This window comes from Anser anser (assembly GCF_964211835.1).
Source record: "Anser anser genome assembly, chromosome: 2".
Taxonomy (NCBI): Eukaryota; Metazoa; Chordata; class Aves; order Anseriformes; family Anatidae; genus Anser; species Anser anser.
In genome coordinates, this window is record NC_139721.1 from 138,213,067 (window position 1) to 138,234,003 (window position 20,937).

General features: G+C 37.9%; 1 protein-coding gene across 5 annotated transcripts in view; it reads right to left on the reverse strand.

Annotated features, from left to right (window-relative positions):
- The window catches only part of ANKIB1 (ankyrin repeat and IBR domain containing 1), a 95,724-nt gene that overhangs the window by 41,238 nt on the left and 33,549 nt on the right, over positions 1 to 20,937 (reverse strand). For all 5 annotated transcript variants that reach the window (XM_083826957.1, XM_083826956.1, XM_083826954.1 and 2 more), the window contains one exon: positions 5,956 to 6,256. In XM_083826957.1, the coding sequence (XP_083683083.1) occupies positions 5,956 to 6,256 (301 nt within the window). The remainder of the gene's footprint in view (positions 1 to 5,955; positions 6,257 to 20,937) is intronic.

The window sequence follows — 20,937 nt, forward strand, 5'->3', positions numbered from 1 at the left end:
CGTCATCAAGAATGACACCATGTTTTCTCTTCATAGCAGAGTATCGGGTAGAAATAAAGATAATATTGGGACAATTATCAAGATATCCAGCGTACAGGTACCTTGCAGTTTTTTTTGAACTTAACATTGCAAAAGCTTTAACTTCAGTTTCACATTCTATCTATACATTTTAAACTTTAACAGAAATTTACCTGAAGGAACTAAGACACCTTCTGAGGAAGAAAAATAACAAATAATCTTGAAAGAACACGCCACAGACCTATGCAGTTCAAGATCTAATTTGCAAAGTGAGGAACACGCGAATTGACAAGACGTTAAAAATGATACCATATTTCTTTGGTACCACTGTTAGAAAGGCTGGTGTCTGTTAAGAAATGAAAAGGAGACTAATAATTTAAATGATCCCATTAAGAATTTAGATAATAAAAAATGCCATTTAACACGCCAAATATGCTGTGATAGAGTGGAATATATCTGCATGAAATAAAATCTGTTCAGCATGAAGGTCAAGCCTTTTTTTTTTTTTTGTTCAGTATTTGGAGGTAAGCACATTAACTTTGCCCAACTTATCTTTAGCAATGTGTTCTGAACAGCTGTTCTGCTCTGAGAAGAAATGTAATGCATTTGAATGGAGAAGTATCAAGACTGCACATTTGATTATCAGCTCTGAACAACTCAACTAGTAGGTGGTTCACCCACAAGGCAGTATGTGGTTTTTTTTTTTCCATTTCCTTATGTGGGTATAGTGGGGATAGAAGTTACAAGGCTGGTGTTTTCCTGGAAAGTTATGGAAGAACAAGGAAACAATTAAAAATGAATGTTGATTTGAAGTGACAGTAACCATGCAAAACCAGGCAAGCAGTGGAGAAAAAAGGCAAAATGCAATCCTGGGATTCTAAGTTACCTTCAATTTATTGGAGAGAGGGAAAAAACATGTGGATTAGGAATTCAGTTTTCCATCTCTCTCTCTCTCTTTTTTTTTTGGTTAAGATTTTTAATTCTCAAATACTCTCAGGAATAAAGGGATCACTGTTAAATTCCTTCACTAAGCTCTGTTTCCTGCTTTTCATAATGTAGTGTTCCTGCTCATAATCCTGTTCCCGTTGAAGAAGTTAAAAGGACTACGGACAACACTGGAGGACTTAAAATATCTCATACACTAATCTTAGGATACAAGTTCCTCTATGCTATGGAAGGGCACCTAACGAAGTTTAAACCTGGGGGTTGAGTAGGATACTCGTTTCAGAAAACATGTTTCTGAAGTAGAAAACATGTAGTCCATGTATTGGGGCTACATAACTGAATCCAAATTCTGGCAAATAGCAGTCCATGTGGATTAGACTGTAAATTGTTCTTCCAAGACAAACTGAAAGCAAATCAGACTCACGATGGTTTAGTCAACTTAACACTACATATTGTAATAATAACATAAACCAGTTCATATGGTTAAATGTGGAACTAACAGTCTAATAACTGGCTTGATCTAATGAACAGACAGTTCAACAGACAGTGAGAAATAAAATGATAATTTGTGAAGAAACACAAAACATGAACTTTTGTGATGAGGTTAAAACCAATTGATTTTACAGGCTAGAGTTAAAAGTTGCAGCCCAGCTCCAGAACCCCAATTTACTCCACAGTGAGTGTGATTCCTTCCAAAATCATCGTCTATGTGGCTCTTAACTGTGTGAGCACAATTGCTTCATGCTCTTGAAATTTAATCTTTTGGATAACTGTGTCTACTTCTAATACCACTGTATAGCCCCATCTGGAGCCATAAAGGCAGAATGATTGAGGCAGATGATTCCTTGCTCCTTGTAAATCCCTTGTAAATCTGAAGTCTAAGTTACCTGGGGATCTCAAGTGTAAGTGTACTGGTAATAGCTACAAAAGACCAAGGAATAAGAGCTGCTCTAGAAAATGCAACTATTCTTTTTGAAGGATTTAACAGTATGGGTCCAACTGCTGGCAGTTTACAAATCAGTGTAATAGACAAAATATTTCACGAATATGAGTAAGCAAGCTCCTAAGTGCCAGAAATTAAACTATGTTGGAAACTGTTTGCTGAACGTTTCTTCTGTTTATCTCTTCATTACCAGATGCAACCATCCTTATGTCAAACCATTTCATGTGAGCTTTATTTTGTTTTCACTGACTTTGGCTTGAAGAGGTTGATGGGTGATAAATCCTGATATATCTCATTGTCTGATAGGACACACACATTCATCTTCTAAACAATAATGTTTAAAAACAAATGGATCTTCTTGGGGAAGGCTAGATAGAACAACTGTGATTGAAAATCTCTGTAGCTAGAATTTATCAGGCAGCTAGATTGAACAAGTGGTATTAAAAAACAGAATGAGAGAAAAGTACATGATCTTCTGCAATCCATAATTTTCTCTGTTTGTCCAATCTAAAAAAGAATTAAAAGTTGACAGTCAACTTAAAAGCAGTATTAACTTAGACCAAGGACACAACCTGATGCTTGTTTACAAATCAATTGCATCAAGAGGCACTATCACAGAATCATGGTTTGGGTTGGAAGAGACCTTAAAGATCACCCAGTTCCAAGCCCCCTGCCATGGGCAGGGACACCTCCCACCAGACCAGGTTGCCCAAAGCCCCATCCAGCCTGGCCTTGAGCACCTCCAGGGATGGGGCATCCACAGCTTCTCTGGGCAGCCTGTGCCAGGGTCTCACCACCCTCTGAGTAAAGAATTTCCTCCTAATGTCTAATCTAAACCTATCCTCTTTTAGTTTAAGGCCATTTCCCCTTGTCCTATCATTATCTACCCAAGTAAAGAGAGGAGACTTCTCCAGGCTGAACATCCCCAGCTCTCTCAGCCTTTCTTCATCGGAAGTCGGTCAAATAACCATACAAAGGAGGACTCAGTGTAGTTGACAGGAAGAGTCAGGCAATACCATTGTGTAATTCAGTTACTGTGTACATAATTAGCTGGATTTGAGTATAATTTAGCTAGAAAATACTGTGACCTGCCTCCCTGGTGAAACTCGGGACATGTGTAAGTAGGGAAGTGCTAGGGAAGTGCTGAAGACAAACTGCTAGCATGGAGCTTGCAGAGCAGTAACAACATGGAGCAGAGAAGAGAGAGGCCACAGGGGCAAGATTTATGCTGTGATACTGGAGGTTAAATAAAATAATCTAATAGCAGCACCCTCTTAACTCGTCTCATAACTAAGGGACCAGACAGCCAGAGGCTTACATTATAGCAAAGAAAACATCACAGGGAAGCAGTTTCCATTCATTAGAAGTTCAGAAAACTACATAGGAAAGATGATCTTTATACTAACAAAATGAAAAGCATGTTGGCTATATAAATAAAAAGACAGCTGGCTGAGCTTTTAAAGAAGGGACTAATGAAAAAACAGAAGATAAAGAACAACATACAGTTCAAGGTTGTGACAAATTTTAAATATTCAGATAGAATCTGGAAAACGTGATGGAATACAATCAATATAACAAAGTGATACCACTAGACAAATCATATGAGAATCACAGAGAAGTTCGCAGTGTTGGAATAGTGGTGCTATTTTTTTTTTTTTAAAGCTCACAGATAAATAAACTAGCTCTACCAACAAATATCAGAGAATTCCAATGGAATACAGTGCTGGACTTAAACAGAAAAAGCATTAATGATCACCTGACCAAAACTGCAACAAAAGTGGGATGCTAACAAAGAACAGGAATGCTACAAGGCCAGAGCACACAAAGGGAAACTTCAGACACCGAGTCTCCCAAATATACTGAGAAAATGCTGTGCTAATATATAATGTGTAAATTAATTTTTCAGACTCCATAAACGACTGAATCATCGACAAACTAGTTAGTCAACACGAGAGGAGAAGCAACTCCTGACTGTCCAGAGTAATGTGCAAGACCTGATTCAAAATGTTACTGTCAAAGAACCACTCAATAACAATTCCCAAAATGTACTTAGAGCCAATGTCCTTGCCAAAGCAAAAAAAAAAGACAAATGATCCACTGTCTAATTTCAAAAAGTGGTACTGAATAAAAGTGCAGAAAATTTCTAGAGACATTAGAAGAATCTGTCAAGGTAGATTAGCAGGACAGATTCATACAGGAAATAGGAAGCTGAAGTTGTTTCCAGATGAAGAAAATGTAAAGAACAGTCTGGAAAAGGTGAATGTAAAAACACAATGAATAAGGCTAATAATGGTTTTGAACAATGTGCCAAGTGCCGAACAATTCAGAATAAATCATTTCAAAACCATACAGTGAACGTGTCTGTAAAGTTGATCGCTGCACAAAGTGCAAAAGGAATCTCAAATAACGCAAAGCAGAAACGTGATAAGAATTGCTGGAATCCTGCTTCTCTGTGGACGTACCACGTAGGTCCCTATGCTTTATGAAGGACACCAGTCAAAGTCTGTTTCCAACTGAAGTCCCAGCACAAGTGGTTCTAGAACAAATCAATAAACCAAATACTAATGAATCTTCAGGACCAGATGGTATTTATTCCTGAATCATAATGGAACTTAAATAGGAAATTTCTGAACTATTTATTATAATATGCAACCTATTGCTTACAGCTGTCATGGTACAAGATTAGAAGGTGGTAAAAGTAACACTAATACTAATAATAGCACCACAGAAAATCAGGAAAGTACAGAACAGTACATCTGTGGTAGCTTGATAAAGTAAACTGACAGAAAATTCAATCACAAGCATTACTGATAGATATCTGGACAAATATGAAATAATGAGGAAAATACAGCTTTCTTTGAAGGAAGTTACGTACAACTAATTTATTAGATGTCTCTGAAGGAGTCAAAAACATGCGGGTAAGAAAAAGCTGTTTGATGCAGTCTATGTACAGACCTCCAGATAGTTCACCAAAAACATTTAAGAAAAGTAGACAAGCATGGAAAGCTGTTTGACCAAAGAAATAACTTGTTACAAGGCAAGAAAACAGGGAAAATGTCACTTTTTACTGCAGAGAGAGATGACCAGTGAAGTCCCACCAGTGCTGAGACCTGCCTGTTTAAGATGTGCAGAAGTATCTAGAAAAGCAGGCGAATGAAGTGATAAACTCTGCTGACGATGCTAAGTTAACAAATGAAGAGCAGTTCCAGTAAACATGAAGTTATGTACAGCAGGAAAATAACCTGCATTTTGCATACAAATGCTGAGCTCTAAACTAATCATTACCATTCCAAATACGAACCTTGATGTTATAATAGACAGTCCTATGAAAATGTTAGCTGTTTTTGAAAATGTTAGATGTCTGTTCTTGTGTTCTTTAAATTAAATTACCAGCATAATTAAATACTAGTTCTCATTATTTGGTATAGTTTAAAAATAAATTTGATGGGAGTCCTTCAAAGTTGTTATGATTCCCAATTACTCATTGCTGCCCACTACTTTCACAAACATTAAAGTAATTTTTAATTTATAAAAAGGTAATTATATTGGAGTATGTTTAATTATATTGAAGTATGCTAGCACAGTTGTATGGCATCCTATAAAAAAACTGGGCACTCTAAATTAAAGACAACAAACCTGTTCTAGAAACATGGACAGCCAGCATTAAAACTCTAATTTTCTTTCAGGAAGTTATTTCACTTCTCTTTACACATACAGGTATGCCTCTGTTTAATTTTAAAGCTATTTCTCCAATGTTAGTGTCTTGTAATTATTTCCAACTTTTATAAACCTATGTGAGTCTATATTGTGCTGAAGAGTTTATGTCATAAATTTAACACGTATATAATTCATTTTTTCCATTGTCTGCTACGCAGTGTATGTTCTGGGCTGCTTATCTTCGTCATTTTTTCAATTAAAGAAAAATAGAATTAAAAAGTTAATTCAGCATACATTTCAGTTTTTTTTTCTTGAAATAGCTTTGTGAAACACTCTGCAAGTAATTTACTAATAGCAGTTATACAAACTCATGATTATATATCAATTTTTACCTCGACGCAGGTTTTCATCCCTGAGGCAGCAGCATAGTGCAAAGGTGTATTTTTTTTGTTATCAACAGCATCAATAGCTGCTCGTTCATATTGTCCTTCATCCAGCTTTGCTCCCTTCCATTTCAAGATCATTTGCAGACAATCTGCTCTCCTGCAGTCATCTTCTGAGGGTCTGGTCAGGCGAGGATGAAGAGCTCCTTCCGAGATCATGATCTGAGGTCCCATACACAGTAAGTGCATAGATGTCTCATTGTGCACGTTCCGTTTATTTGGGTTGCCATCTCTCACAAAAAGGAAAGTTCTGCAAGAAGGGGGAAATAAAGAGAAGTAATTAGCACACAATTCCACACATTTTCGTGAAGTGGGAAGTGTCTACTATGACAGCTCTTTTTAATTCTTGACAATTTTTGATTAGCTGTGTGAGAGATTAACATTAATATATAATTACTACTGGATATGTCTACTGCTAACATGTAGAAGTACAAAAAAAAGGTCATTCATTACTCTATGTGGTGTTCACAAGTTGCTTTATTTACCCATTTAATTCTTCCCAAAGACTACAAGCTGTTTTTATTTTCATTTTTGGGAAAGCTCTGGTTAGAACACCGGTTAGAACCTGGTTAGTCCATGTGCACTTAAGAAAAGTTGGGGAAGTGTTTCACATCCACAGGCGTGAGTACTTTCTGCTCTCCTTCAATTCTCTTAGGAGTCTATAGCCAAGATTAGGATGAATTAGCGAAATATCAAAAGCGCATTTGATTACTTTGTCCATTTGTGACAAATTTTAGTTGGCCAGGTTTATTCTAAAACTCTGTGTTGTATTGCAATAAATGTTATTAAGTCACAAGACTGATGAAACAGATCATTTCTTTTTCTACTCTGTGTCCTTAATAGCAGTGCATTTGGTAATAAACTAATTGAGAATGCTAGAGTACCTTCTTAAAAATTCATTCTTCTTCCCCGTAGTCAGATATAAAGGCAATATTTACTATTTCTTGAAAATATAAAATACTTTTTCTGCCAGCACTGCATGCATTGAGTAAAGACACTATTTGCTTTCTCATTCTAGAGTATATGAAAGTGCAATATAATGCAAATATGCCCACCTACGCAGATGACAGAGGCTGGCAAGAATTAAGGTCTTTTCTTGGAATGTTTTAGAGGCAGTTCAAAGTGGACAATTAACTATAGCAGCAAAAAGGGTCAGCTGAGGAATGAAAGGGAAAGAACAGACTGATTCCTGGAATTGCAGATCTAATTCCTGACAGCTCCTGTGGCCACGCAGCTTTCTGCTGCATCTTGCCAGCAACGAACTATAGAAGTCACAATCCAGTTCTGAAATGGAAGAACTAAGACATGCTGTACATGGCCCATGAAACCAAACTTGCTTTAGCCTTTTGAGGTATATGCTATTAATATAATAAACGTTAAAATAATAATATATTAAGATAGTAACATTTTCCTTAAAGGAGGGTGTGTGGTAGGAAATGTCAGGGAAGAAAGACTGTCTCTTTATAAGTGGCAACGGGAATCCTGTAGGAGGTACAAAAAGAAAGCAAGGTACTAGGTAGGACTGGGGCTGGGGGGAAAGCTACGATGAAAGAGGTTCACATGAAGATAGGAAGGATGGCTCACGAGAGGTAAGCTCACGCTAGATCAGAAGCATGGCATGTACATTCAAGAAGTCACTGCAGAAACACGTGTGCTGCTCCCACACGGCCCCTCACACATAAAGCCAGCGGAGCTCCCTATTCATCCCCTCTTCCGGCTCTGCCCTGCCTCCTAGCATTTTTCAAGAATGAAAAAAAAAGTCATTCTGGAATCCTTAAGTCAATACAGGGCACCAGTTTCCACCGTCCCTGCCCTCACCCCTCAGACTAATTGAAAATAGTTCCGATCACTTTCTGTTCAAAACAGGCAGCTCAGCCAGCCAAAGGCAGGCACTGCCTAAATACAAAATCAGACTATCGATCTTGGTGAACAGCAGAGCTCAGAAGAACTTGATAACCAAACTGACAAAAGAAAACAGAGGCAGTTTAACATTTTCATAGCTTTTTTCAAAGATTCTCCCAACCAGTTTATGATGACTGACATCACTGCTAACCACCGAAGCCTAAAAAATAATTCCTTAGTTCCTATAACAACTTAAAAGTAATCTTTATACTGATCTTAAACAATTTATTGCAATTATTAGTCTATTTAAACTTCTGAATCCACAAATAAACTATTTCAGGCAGAGACAAAAATGGAAAATCGAAGCACATATAACAGCAAAAACCTTTTGGCCCACAGACTGCATGTATTAATTAATTATAACTGTGGGTCCATATGGAAAAATGCACAAAAGCAATACAGCAACAATTAAATTGGATCTAACTGTAAGATTTGCATGTGAAGTCATTTACAACTAATAAAACAAGATGACAACGTTCACATGTCCCACACAATAGTTAAGTTTTACTATCTTCTGTTCAGTATGGAGTTCTCCAACAATAAATGTACCTCACCATCTTTTCACCCCAGCAGGCATTATGTGGCATGCCTTTCTCTCTTTAGGAGCTCTCCCATGCTTTGGGAGGACAAAGGATAATCCTGAAATTATTTTATTAATAAAGGAAGAGGCTATATAGGATGGGTGTGGGACTTCCCTCTCACAAATTACTGAAAACAGACTGGATTTAGTATTTCACTGTAAAAACGTAGGTACTGTTTATCTGGTCTTACAGGGGAAGGATGTCCTGACAATAGCCCTGTGGTCTGCTGATTTTCTCTCCTTTCTTCCCTTTGAAAATCTCTGAACATTTTGAGTTCAAAAAGAAATTTGCTACTAAAATACTTTTCTTTTAAAGAAGCGGTAACAAAGTATTCAGATGAAAAGAACTTCAGAAATACAAAGTCGTGTCCTCTATAAGCTTACAGTTCCTCACCACAGCCTTGCCACACACCACTTGGCAGAAATCGTAGGAGGTCTTCAACATCAGGACGTCTCTGACAATCCTTCTTTAATTTCTCCTTTTCAACTTACATTTTCTGATTCCTAAGCCTAAATTCTGTTCACCAAACCAGCATCAGAAATGGGCCACATCTCTACGTAGACCACTCTGTGCAGATAGCCTACAAGATAAACCAATGGGGGCTGGCCCACATGTGGCTAATCTTGAATGATTTTTCCCCTTCTTGTTTGATTTTCCTTCCGTTCCAATTACTGTAATTGCAGAATAAAATAAACAACCAAACAAGGAACACACACACACACAAAACCATTGTATTTGTTTATTATAAGAACAGCTTCAATCTCATCAAACTTCAGGTAAGCCTGAAGAAAGAGCTATAAATTTGTATTTCTATATCACAGATTTGCATGTGTTCTCTAAAACTGATGATGCATTGTGGTTTTACCAAATCTTTGTGATAAAACAAGGTCATGCTCTTCTGGAAGTCCTTGAGAAGTAAAAGCTGTGCTATCACCCCAGTCATCACTGGACTTTGTATGCCATCCATCGCATCCCATTTTCTTGAAGATGCTGACATACATGTTCACCACTTCACTTGCCTGTTTCATTATATGCTTTTTAGCTATATGACTGTATGTTAAAGGATGTGTACCTGGTCACACTATGGGGGAAAAACACAGAGCGCCCATGAGACTAAGCACTACAGAGTAATAACAGCTTTTGTGCATCTTCACTTACTGTTTTTGAGTCTGTATCATTGAAATATATTTTATTTAAATTAGCAATGCAAGTTACAAAAAATTCACAGAGTTCAGAAATATTAGCCATCAGTATTAAAGAAATTGGGTTAGTCTCCTCAACCTAATCACCTAAAATATATACTGTGTTCAAAACCATAATCTAATTTTTGAGCTAACCACTGAAATGGTTCCAATTAGCTCACAATACTTTGAAATAAAAAGTAGATTTAGAGATGAGGTTTTGCAGAACACTTAAAAATTTCAAAATAACTAAAATGAAAGGTTTTTCAAATCCCTCTAGAACACATTGAAATTTGCTTTGTGTGCTTTGAAATCCATTTTTCACTTTTTTTAGTGTATTATATAGAAAATAAGACATTATTCTGAAGGAATACTTTGTGAGAATACGTAACACTGCCAAGTAACGTCTCAGAACTAAATTTCCACGTAACATTATGATATTATGAAAAGTTTTGATATAGAATGGTTCCCTTGTTTTCCAATAAAACATATCAAGAGAGACTAGTCTTACAATAACCAGCAAAGCATGTATTGATGTTTTTTATTTTCAGGTCAGGATACTTATGCTGGCATTGTAAATTTCAGTATTAAAACTTCTTAAAGATAATGTTTCCCTTTCTGCAGCTAGACTCATTCAGCTGTTCTCCATCTTACAGTTTACAGCTGTCTTCAATAAGCCACATCAATGTTAAAACTACTTGTACCTTTTCTCTAGGAGTTTGTGCTGAAATAGCTAATAGATCGTTTTAAAAAGCCTTACTTTGGCAGCAAAAATGATCCTTAGAGAAATCTCTCTCATTACATTATAGCAGACATGGTAGATGCATTTGTTATGAAATATGAATATGGTGAATTTAAGATTAAAGATCTTAGTGAGAGAGAGACAGCCTATTTTGTGTGCTTGCTTGTTTTCAGATGAAAGGGATTTAGCAATACAGGCAAAATGCTTCACAACAAATTACATGAAATGACAAGACTAACTGGTATCAAATGGTATCCAAAATAAAGTATACCATTTCCTTGTCTGAATAAGCTTTGTGTAGTTTGAAATAAGAAGTGGAAAGAATGAAATGACAGAAGGAGAGAGAGATTAGAAAGATGGGAGCAGGGAAAGAAATGAATGAAGGAAAAGGAAAAAAGAACTCAGTGATGAATGATGAGATGAATTGTATGGAAGGCAATTAGATATGAGAATGGTAGATGTTTCAGATATGAGGATTTGCAGGTACCCATTGTAAAACCTGCTTACAGAAAACACAAGGCTAAATCTAAGTCCTCTTGGTCTCTGTGAGATGTAACTTTGGAGACTCACTAAACTGAATTTTTCTAGTTCTTTTGCAATAAAATCTGTTTTACAGTATTACAATACACTAGTATATTTTCTTCTGTTAACTTCCTTCTACAATTCATTTTTATTTTTACTTCAAGTAAAGATCACCTCAGCTTAGCCTTCAATGTATTTTTAAACTGCTGTATGAACAAAGAAGTATAAAGTTGTTCATTTTTTAGTTCATACTCCTTAAGTCCTGGCTGGGGCATTGTCAAATAAAGATTAAATAAAGTTGTTTTTCTTTTAACATTACTGTTCCCTTCTACTACTACCCATGGAAGTTATTAACCACAGGTCTCCTAATGGTCCATCCCCAAACCCCTGCATCTTCCTTATGAAACAAACAAACAAACAAAAACAACAAAGATCACTGCCCTAGGAAAAAACAAACAGCAGCTACAGATGGTAAAAACTTCCTGTCTGCCTCCGTTTTCACTGGTTTTAAAAATTAGATAACTCTTTCACATTCAAGTCAGTAGCCCTAGCTATTTTTACCTGGAGTCCAGATCTAACAAACAATTTCTAAGCCTCTTTGTAACACAAGGTTTGTAAAGGTAGCAGGCACCTTCGAATTAGAAGCATGAGGAGTGACGATTAGATATACAGGAATGAGCAGATAAGAAAGCTTTATAAAGATGGGGTCAGATCCCCTCTGCAACCACTACGGTGGGCTGCGGTAGGGTGCGAGGATACCCAAATGGCAGCTGCTCTGCCGAAGCCCTCAGCAGGATTTCCTGAGGACAAGCACCCGAGGCAGTGTTTAGGCTAAAGGCTTTACCTGGTACAAAGGCCTCATGGCCCGCTAGCGGCACGAAGCCAACAGAAACAATTCAGTACTGCATGGCGGGTGGACTTTCCCTTCCCATCAAGTGAAACTTTATTTTGTTTCAAAGTTTGAACTCAGTCTGCCTAACATGCTAGACGGCTGCAATTAGACCCACATAGTTCAAATGTCAGGAGCGTCTTCTGGGTATTCGTTAACCACATCTCCTCCTCCCACTTCAAGGTGCTTTATATCCAACATGCTGACTCTGCTACTTCTTTAATTCAAAGCAAAATGTCACTTTAAAATTCAGTGAAGAACTGTCTGTGATTTCTGTATTGCACTGAGCCAGGCCTTTAGCTTTTCTAATTACCAGGCGGCCTTCATTGTCACCTCCCAAGCCAGACGAAGTTTCTCAAGGATCTTTAGCTATCTAATCATTACCGTTTAGAGTTGACAACACTACAATGTACATTGCTGTTTTCTGTTTTTATTTAGCGCTTTATCATCACTTACATTCCATGCTGTGATATTTTAAAGCATGTGATTCACTCCTGAATCAGGTTACAATGCATTGATTTCAGAATAGCACAATGTTTCTGTGGTGACCTGCAAAAGCTGTAAAGAACACTCTTTTTCTTACAAAACACACTTAAAACTTATTAAAAACTTACAATATTTCTCTCAACAACTCTACCAAAGTTCTATATAATAATCCCAAGCTATGGGGATTTTTAGAATGACTATATGCTGCAAGCTATTAGTTTTCCATTACTAAGATTTATGTGGGTAACCTTTGTAGAAGACTCAAATGCTGCATGGATTCAAATTCTCTCTCATAACTTGAGGTAGGTGTTTCACCTTATACGTATTCTCTGAAAATTGTCTTACACTGAATTTCTGCATAAAAACAGAACTTCAAGGCTGTCAAGCCAGTTCCCCTTTTTAAAACTAAAACTTCTGACTAAAGAGTTAATTTAAAAGGCAGCTTTACTAGTGAGTAACTATTGCTATAAATTTCTTCCACCATAAAATTAAGCTTCAGGGAGAAGCACAATAAAACTCTTGTTTTAAGAAGTTATTGAATAGAATCATACAATCATTCAGGTTAAAAAAGACCTTAAGATCATCAAGTCCAACCATCGCCCTAAAACAAGAAGTGTCTAAGTCCTGCCTGCTTGCAGAGTCTCTGTTCTTAAATAAATAGAAAGGTACCTTTCTGTATTAAACAAATGATAAAAAGACCTAGGATGGATTTAATTCTTTTAAACTGTCATTGCATTGTTTTACTATCACTTCATAGCACAAAGAACATTCCGACTCAAGTAAGTCTTTACTCAAGGTAGACTTTCAAACCCTGCAGCAAGAAATATTAGCATTTTTTCTTCCAAATCTATAAAACCTCCCTAGAAAGCCATTCCCTTGCCTAAGATCAACATCTGCCCTTCTGTCAAAGCTATCTGGTAAAAAAACTATCCAATCATCTCTAAACATGTTGAAATCTTCAGTAAGAATCATCCACTGCAGGCAGCTCTCAAATGCTCACTTAAAATATACAATAAAACTTCTAGAACAAATTTGTGTTTTTTTGTAAACAACACTGGTGTAGGGAAAAAAATAGTTTTGATTACTGTTCTCCTTGTTTGTTGTTTACCTTCTGTGTCTCATGAATGGGTGTGACAAACACCAGAGCTAGCAAAGGCAACCAGTACCTCACTCTGGATATACAAATAGGCTTCAATAGGCCCCAGCATCCCTCTTTTCCTCATCTTAATTTCGTCCAAAAATCAAAGGGACAACTCTTCAGTCTAAGGGGGATTCAAACCAAAGCTGAATACAGGGCTTACAGTTCAGAGAAGACGACTAACATCCCCAAACGGGTGAATTAATACATTTTGTATCAACAAGTTCATTATTTGGCAGGGTCCCATTTTTACCGATGGTATTTGGTGTGTAAGACTTTCAAAGAGCAGTGCTGTAGACCCTTGTGATTTGGCTCATAACTTCAGAGGTATAAAGAACTACATTTTGCCTGGAAATGTACTGGTAGAGTGAAAAAATGTATTGCTTATGGGAAATACCACTTAACCACAAGGCAGTCAGACTTTACTCTAGTTACAGCTTCCAGATTTTGCTTCAAGCTGTAGCTCTTTGCAGAATCCAAACTTGAGGTGACAGAAGCATGAAAAAAGTGTTGAAAAAAGTGGCAAAAAAGAAATGGCTGTAACATTTACACCTACTACTATCCGTATTTGCAGAAAAGCAACAACAGACTCAAGATCTTCGGGCTGTGAACTTGAATAATAAACAACTGACACATTCCCTCATTCTGGGAAACATCAACACGACCATTTCTTCAGGTTTTACTAAAAGGGTGATGAAAACAGCTACATTTATGATCTGTTTCTCTACACAATGCTACATATTTATACCTATTAATAGCTATATATGTATGTATACACACATATATACAAATATGCATATAAAAACATATGAAAATGTATCTATGTGCAGAAAAACAAAACCAAAATAAAAACCAAAAAAGTAAAATGAAATTATACAGGTAGTTCTGATAGCTGGAGACCAAAACAAGCCTGAATCTGTGACAGTGAAACTTGCTGATTTTGATGCAAGGTACTTACGTATACTATATAAACTACGCAGCAAATTGCACTACTTTATGCAATACAAGGAAACTTTATGGAACCTTTATGCAAGGTATTAGAAGAGGTACAGCAACAAGGAAAACTCATCTGCATAGGATTCCTTTTCACAACATACCCTCTAGTCCTTGAGTTAACTAGTCCACCTTCCTATTAAAAAAGTTACACTGCAAACTCCAGTGAAAGCATAAACTTACAGCTAACAGCTTTTTGAGCACTAAGAGAAGTATGCCTAAGCCATATACTGAAAAGCCAAGCCCTTTTACTCAGTAATTTAAGAATCTCATGTAATGAATTAAATCATAGTTATTGAATCATTCAGCTTCCAACACAATAGGTCGATACTGATGCATTAAAACCTTGAATAATCACCGTTATTTCATTACCTTGAAGTACTTCCCCCCTAAAATGTACTATAACAAACAACTGTAGTGTTCTAGGAAGCACTTGATTATTATTTTTTTTTAATCATGACTGACAGCTGTGTAGAAGCATGGGTTAGTTTAAATAGTGTTGTGAAAAATATTATTATTTGCCTACGCAGCCTCAACTAGTACAATAATTATTTCTTTTTATTAATTATTTTTTATTCATTCTGTGGTAGTAGAAAATTCTTTATTACTTGCAGGTACTTCTCTGTTTCATCAACTCTTAAGCTTCTCCTACAGCCCAAGAATCTGCAAGCAGTAAAAAAAAAAAAAAATAAAAAAAAAAGGGTAGGAGACAGTATTTCTATTCTAAGATAAAGAATCTGCTGACAGATCATTAAAGTCTGCCTATTTATCAAACAAAACCAAAACCAAAATACTGTGGGACTACTACCCCGACTTTTTATAAGCCGTAAATTCAACTGGCCCCTTGCCTAAGAACTGTTATGAGCATTGCCAGAATTCCTGTAAACATTAGTAATATCCTGCTAAAAAAGGAGCAAGGTTAAACCAGGAGCAATCTGGGCTAATGACAAAACATAGGAAGCAGTGGAGAGGCTGTCAAGGACACTGTTCTCCCCTGCTGATGGAGGTCTGTGAAGAGCTAATTCTTCATTCTGAAATTTGAAGTCTTCACAAACATTTTAAGATCTCTTATGTCAAGGACTCCACTCTGGCCCCAGATTCTGTATTTTTCCTAAACAGAAATGCCTTCCATTTTTTCCCGTTCCTATGACTCTTATCAAGTACAGTACATCTGGCAAAATGAATTAAATCCACTTCCTGAGTACTCAAACAATTTCTGCAGATTTTCATAGATAAATGTTAATTTGAGGATCAAGTCCAGACTATGGTGCATATGAATCATATCTTAGAGCAATCTAAGGTTCAAATGGAAATCTTTGCCAACATTTGCTCCTCTGGGCCAGTTTCACTTATGGGCTTAATGTAATGTTCAATGCAAAAATACTGCCTAGAACTCAAGCACAGTGTTCAATCTCTCTTAAACTGGCTCAAAAAAGCCTCACAATCTTTTTCACAGCATTGCTGCAATTTCACCTATTGCCTCCCCAGACAGCTTGTTTCCAACAGACTATTAAAGTGATTAAAGGTAGGTCAGCACCTGGACCTGAGTCCAGCTTGGGATTGACTCACGTTGACATAGCAACCCATCACCTAAAGACCTCTAAGAAAGGTCTTACGCAGATATGCATCATCAAAGAACTTGCTATTTTATTTACTAAAAAGATGCAAGTATCTTGAAAAGTTTGTTTCGGTGGTTTTGTGTCAGCTATTAGGACTGAGTATGAACTTCTGTAAGTAACAACCTTTGGCTTGGTAGAACACAGAAGACATAGAGGGACAACGTGCAGGAGTGTCCAAGGGACACAATGGAATTGCAGAGCACAGATCCAAATATACTCTACACTAAAAGCAAGAAACACAAAACTTGGTTAATCCTTATAGTTGTTATGCTGTGGGACAAAAAAAATCATGCTTTATGTATGGTTCTACAGCCTGTCAGAAGGAACAGCAGCACCAAAACAGAATTAAACCATTCCTGATGCAAAAAGGTGTCAACAACATCCTTAAGTTACCCTTAACTGGAGAATGATTGGATTTTGTTCTGGAGTGCTTTGAGCTTGTTCTGTTGTTGGGCAATTAGGAATGCTGCTTCCATGATCCACTGAAAAGCACTTCTGGCTTTTATTTCAATAATCTAAGTGAGATTTCAAAAGAAAAAGAGCTGCATGCCAAATTAGAAGCGGCTTCCACTGGAACTGGCTACTTACCAGCAACTTTTGTGACTAAATGTCTTCTGTGATGCAAAAGCTGTATGATTTTCATCTTCCTCTGGCCCTTAATGCTATACGTTTCTTCAGAGTTAGAATCAATTCCCTAACTTAGGTGTGATCCTCTCAGCCTTCCTTCCAAATGCCTCCTTTGATCCCATTTTTCCAAAAAGACTATCCACACAGAATGATCTTCCCAGGTGATTGTGAGATTCTTTTTATATTGGTTTTAAACAAATGCCAGATGAAATAATAAGCATGAAACTACCGAGGATTGGGTTCATCTTCACCATTTAAACATGCAACTTCGTATTTCTGCACACAGACTGTTATCTTCATATCAGCTTGTAAATCACCTTGCAGTGTATGACATCTAGTGTCGACATTATTTATGTGGCAAAAATGATGACATTACACAATTACTAATGGGCCTTCTAGCAGTTCTATTCTTTTTCTTTCTTAAAGACTATGAATGTAAGACAGAGATTGTCTCATCTTCCTCTCTCGCTTCCTCCCTCCAGAAAAACCCTTTCAATCTGTACATTGCTTGATCTTTAATGATACCAACAGAAGACACTTTTTATTCTTCTTAAATGTCTCAATGAAATAATTTTATTTAAATTGAAAAATATATAATTTTTAAAAATTGATTCATCTACAGTTTTTATATATAATGTCACTGAATGTGTTAGCTGGATATTGCATTTAGCTGTAAGAGCTAATTATTTCTGACAGATTTCAGTTTATCGGAAACTGCAAGTCTCCCGGCCACTATTCCTGTACCTACTGAGTCAGTAGATCTCTCTGCTGAGGAAGCCACTTGTGCCTCCAGCTCCAGGGTGAGGTTAAGCCATTTGACACAATGAATGATTCAGCAGGTACCAATCAACATGACAGTCACAAACTCTACCTGGTAACAAAGTCAGTTGAAATAAAGATTCAGTCCTCCTGACTGATAAGGACCAAAGCTGTGCTTTATTCCTTTACAACTCAAATATAATTTTACTTTGCCTGTGGTCAAATAGTCACAGTGTTCTGCTAAGGAGAACAGACAACACAGAATAAAAAAATCTTTAACAGCATACTGCATTGATGTATCTCATCTTTCCAATCACAAACATTGAGATCTTATTTTTGCAGTATCTGATTTTCAAGGAAAGGAAAAGGACAATGCAGGGAATAGATGGCAATTTTAATAACAACATTTGAACAGTCTTTAAACATGTGCAGGAAACAGCACCGCAACCCAAGGTTTCTGGTATTATAAAGGCTGCAGAAAAACCTAGTAGCAAGGAGAAACAACAACTAAGCACACTCAACAGTAGAACCTGTAACAAGCACCACACATATTCAACATACTAAGATTAAAATAATCAGAAATCAGACAGGAAAAGGTCTTTTTTTAAGAGCCAGAAACATAGCAGCTGACTAGCATTTGAGCTTTACTTGTAGGCCAGACTACTATTAATATTAAGTCTGCCTGCTGTTGTGTATGGATTTTTGTGTTTTGGATGAAGGATGAGAACAATGCTGGTAACACACTGATGTAGTTGTTGCTGGCAGTGCTCACCCAGAGCCGAGGCCTCTCCTGCTCCGCGCGCTGCCCAGCCAGCGAGGGGCTGGGGGTGCACCGGGAGCTGGGAGGGGACACAGCCGGGACAGCTGGCCCAGGCTGCCCAAAGGGGTGTCCCACCCACCCCACGGGGCGTCAGGCTCGGCAATAACAGCTGGGGAGAGGAGGAGGAATTGGGGGGACGTTTGGAGCAATGGCACTTGTCTTCCCAAGAAACCGTTGTGCGTGATAGGCCCTGCTTTCCTGGGAGCGACTGACACCTGCCTGCCGATAGGAGGGAGCAAGCAAACTCCTTGCTTTGCTGTGCTTGCACACGCAGCTTCTGCTTTACCTCATAAATTGTATCTCAGCCCATGATTTCTTGCACTTTTACCTTCCCCGTTCTCTCCCCCATCCCACCTGGGGAGAGCAAGTGAGCGGCCGTGTGGTGCTGAGCTGCCTGCCGGGTTAGGCCACAGCACCTCTCCATTTGAGAAGTCGTGCTCTGAAATACAGGCTGCACAGACCTCCCTCCAATGTATCCAAAACTAGTTTTCAACATGACTGCAAAAGGAATAACAACCAACAAAAACTGGCATGGGAAGTCCCGAATGTGCTGTAAACAATGCAATGCTCCCTCCGATGTCAACTGATTTTCTGTCAACTTTATCCTATGCAGCATATTGGTGGTCTCAACAGACTTTCTCTGATGACATTATAATTGCCTAGAACAGTCCTTATTGAAATCTCTTAAGTAGCTATAAAAGCTAGATTAGTTAAGACAAGGCTGTAGCATGCATTGACCTGAAATACCCAAAGCTGCACATTTATTTAACATATCAGGAAATTGCAGCTGAGAATCCACTGCTATTTGATCTGCTCTAATTCTACTGCAGTGAAAAATACTTCCCAAATCCTAGCAGTGAAACAAGAAATACTTCCTATAGCCAGGTCCTGGACACATCTACCAATGTTTCTCTCCAGCTTGTTTAGTTAAGCATTAAATGTAAGAGTTCCTTTACCATTATCACTCTTAGGCAGGTGTCAAGTGTTTAAAAAAAAAGTGACTTTTTTCCAGTTTCAGGATTCACCCCAATTTCCACATTCTTTTGTAACGGGAAATCTTTACTTTTGCTGTTCTAGAAAAAATCAGCTTCACAAGCCCTTTCTGTCCCCCCCACAGCCTCATGTTTCTGCCACCTTCTCTCCCCTCCATCTTCAGCCCAGGACCAGCAGTAACTGCTACAAACAAGCCACTTTGGGCTTGGATACTCACAAAGTGCTCAGATGTAGCAGTATGAAGGGTATGTTGAAAAAACATCTGTCACGGATTCAAAAAGCTTCCGAGTAAAACTACAACACCGAAAGTCACACCACAACATACCTTGCAGAATTACAGGTTGTCTAAGAAGGTTTTTCCTTTCAACCATGAGTAGTTTCCTCATGATTTCTAGGCAACTGTCTCAGCCACCCCCTGGAAAAACCTATGCTGATGTCTTATTTCAGGAGTGGTTTGCCACCAGCCAGACACTGGTGGATACCTTTCCAAACTGATAGCAGTTCTTTGAAGCTGAGCAGTCAGGTGATCCCAAATGTACCTTGGGTTTGGGGGAAAAAAGCCTGAGGGCATCTGAGGTACTTGATCATCCGAAGACTGAATTTTCTAAAGAAAATAAATCCCCTGTGTGCTCTTGCTCTGTAATATTTTTATACCCATTTACTAAATGAAATTTAAACTATCCTCTCGAACAGGAATCTTCTGTCAAGACTTTCATTCATAGGGGATTGTGATAAATGTTAATGTAGAATAGGATCAATTTGTCTGTCGTACAAAGCTCTCAAAATCAATCTGAGTATTACTCATCTTTTATTACTTCTTGACGTTTCTGATGGTTATGTAACCTTTTATTTTACTTCCCCAAGTCTTACCTATCATTCATGGAAGACTACCTGTTTATTAGCTTGCAATGAACACAATCTGAATAGTGAGATCAATACAATTTTGTAACACAGATGACATTTCTGATCCAGATCTATTAACAGCCAAGGCAAACTTCTCTGAAAGTCAATGCTGAATTCAAGTACCGACAGCTGATGTCCATAGACTGTAACAGAAAATCACTTAGTAAATGACACTCGAATTGTTCCCATGATATTTACAATACAGTCCAAGAAAGTAAACTTGAAACTTTTAGTTCTTTGCTTCCAAAATGGAAAGCAACCTTTTTTTTTTTTTTTTTTCTGGAGAGACTTTCTGGCAGCTTAAGAGAGGCAAGGTGCTGTGGCTCCATGTCCCTGGGTCCGGCCAGTGGAGAGGCTGAGTGTATACCCCCAGCAGGAACACACACAACCTTACACGTGCAATATGGTACATGACGGTCCACGGCGGTCCACATGGACAGAAACACTCAGCATGCACATGACCACAAGCGGCAACTGTTGGCCCTCGTTCTGTTCCGCTCTCTAGGTGAGCAGGCTGAAAGGTCCAAAAGTGGGAAAAATATACATCTAAAGTCAGGACAGACAGCAGCGATCAGGCACAGGGCATAGCCAAATACACGGACCAGCCACCTGTTTACACATCCTGACTGGGCAGAGAAAGTGCGACAGCTCTCGGCCACTGGGAACTGCTGAACTACACAGCTTCTGGCAACTTCAAGCAGTACTTCGAACGTTCTCGTTCGTGCTAATTAGCCACGAGCAGCAGATTTTGGTTTTTAAACATTAAAAGCTTGGTA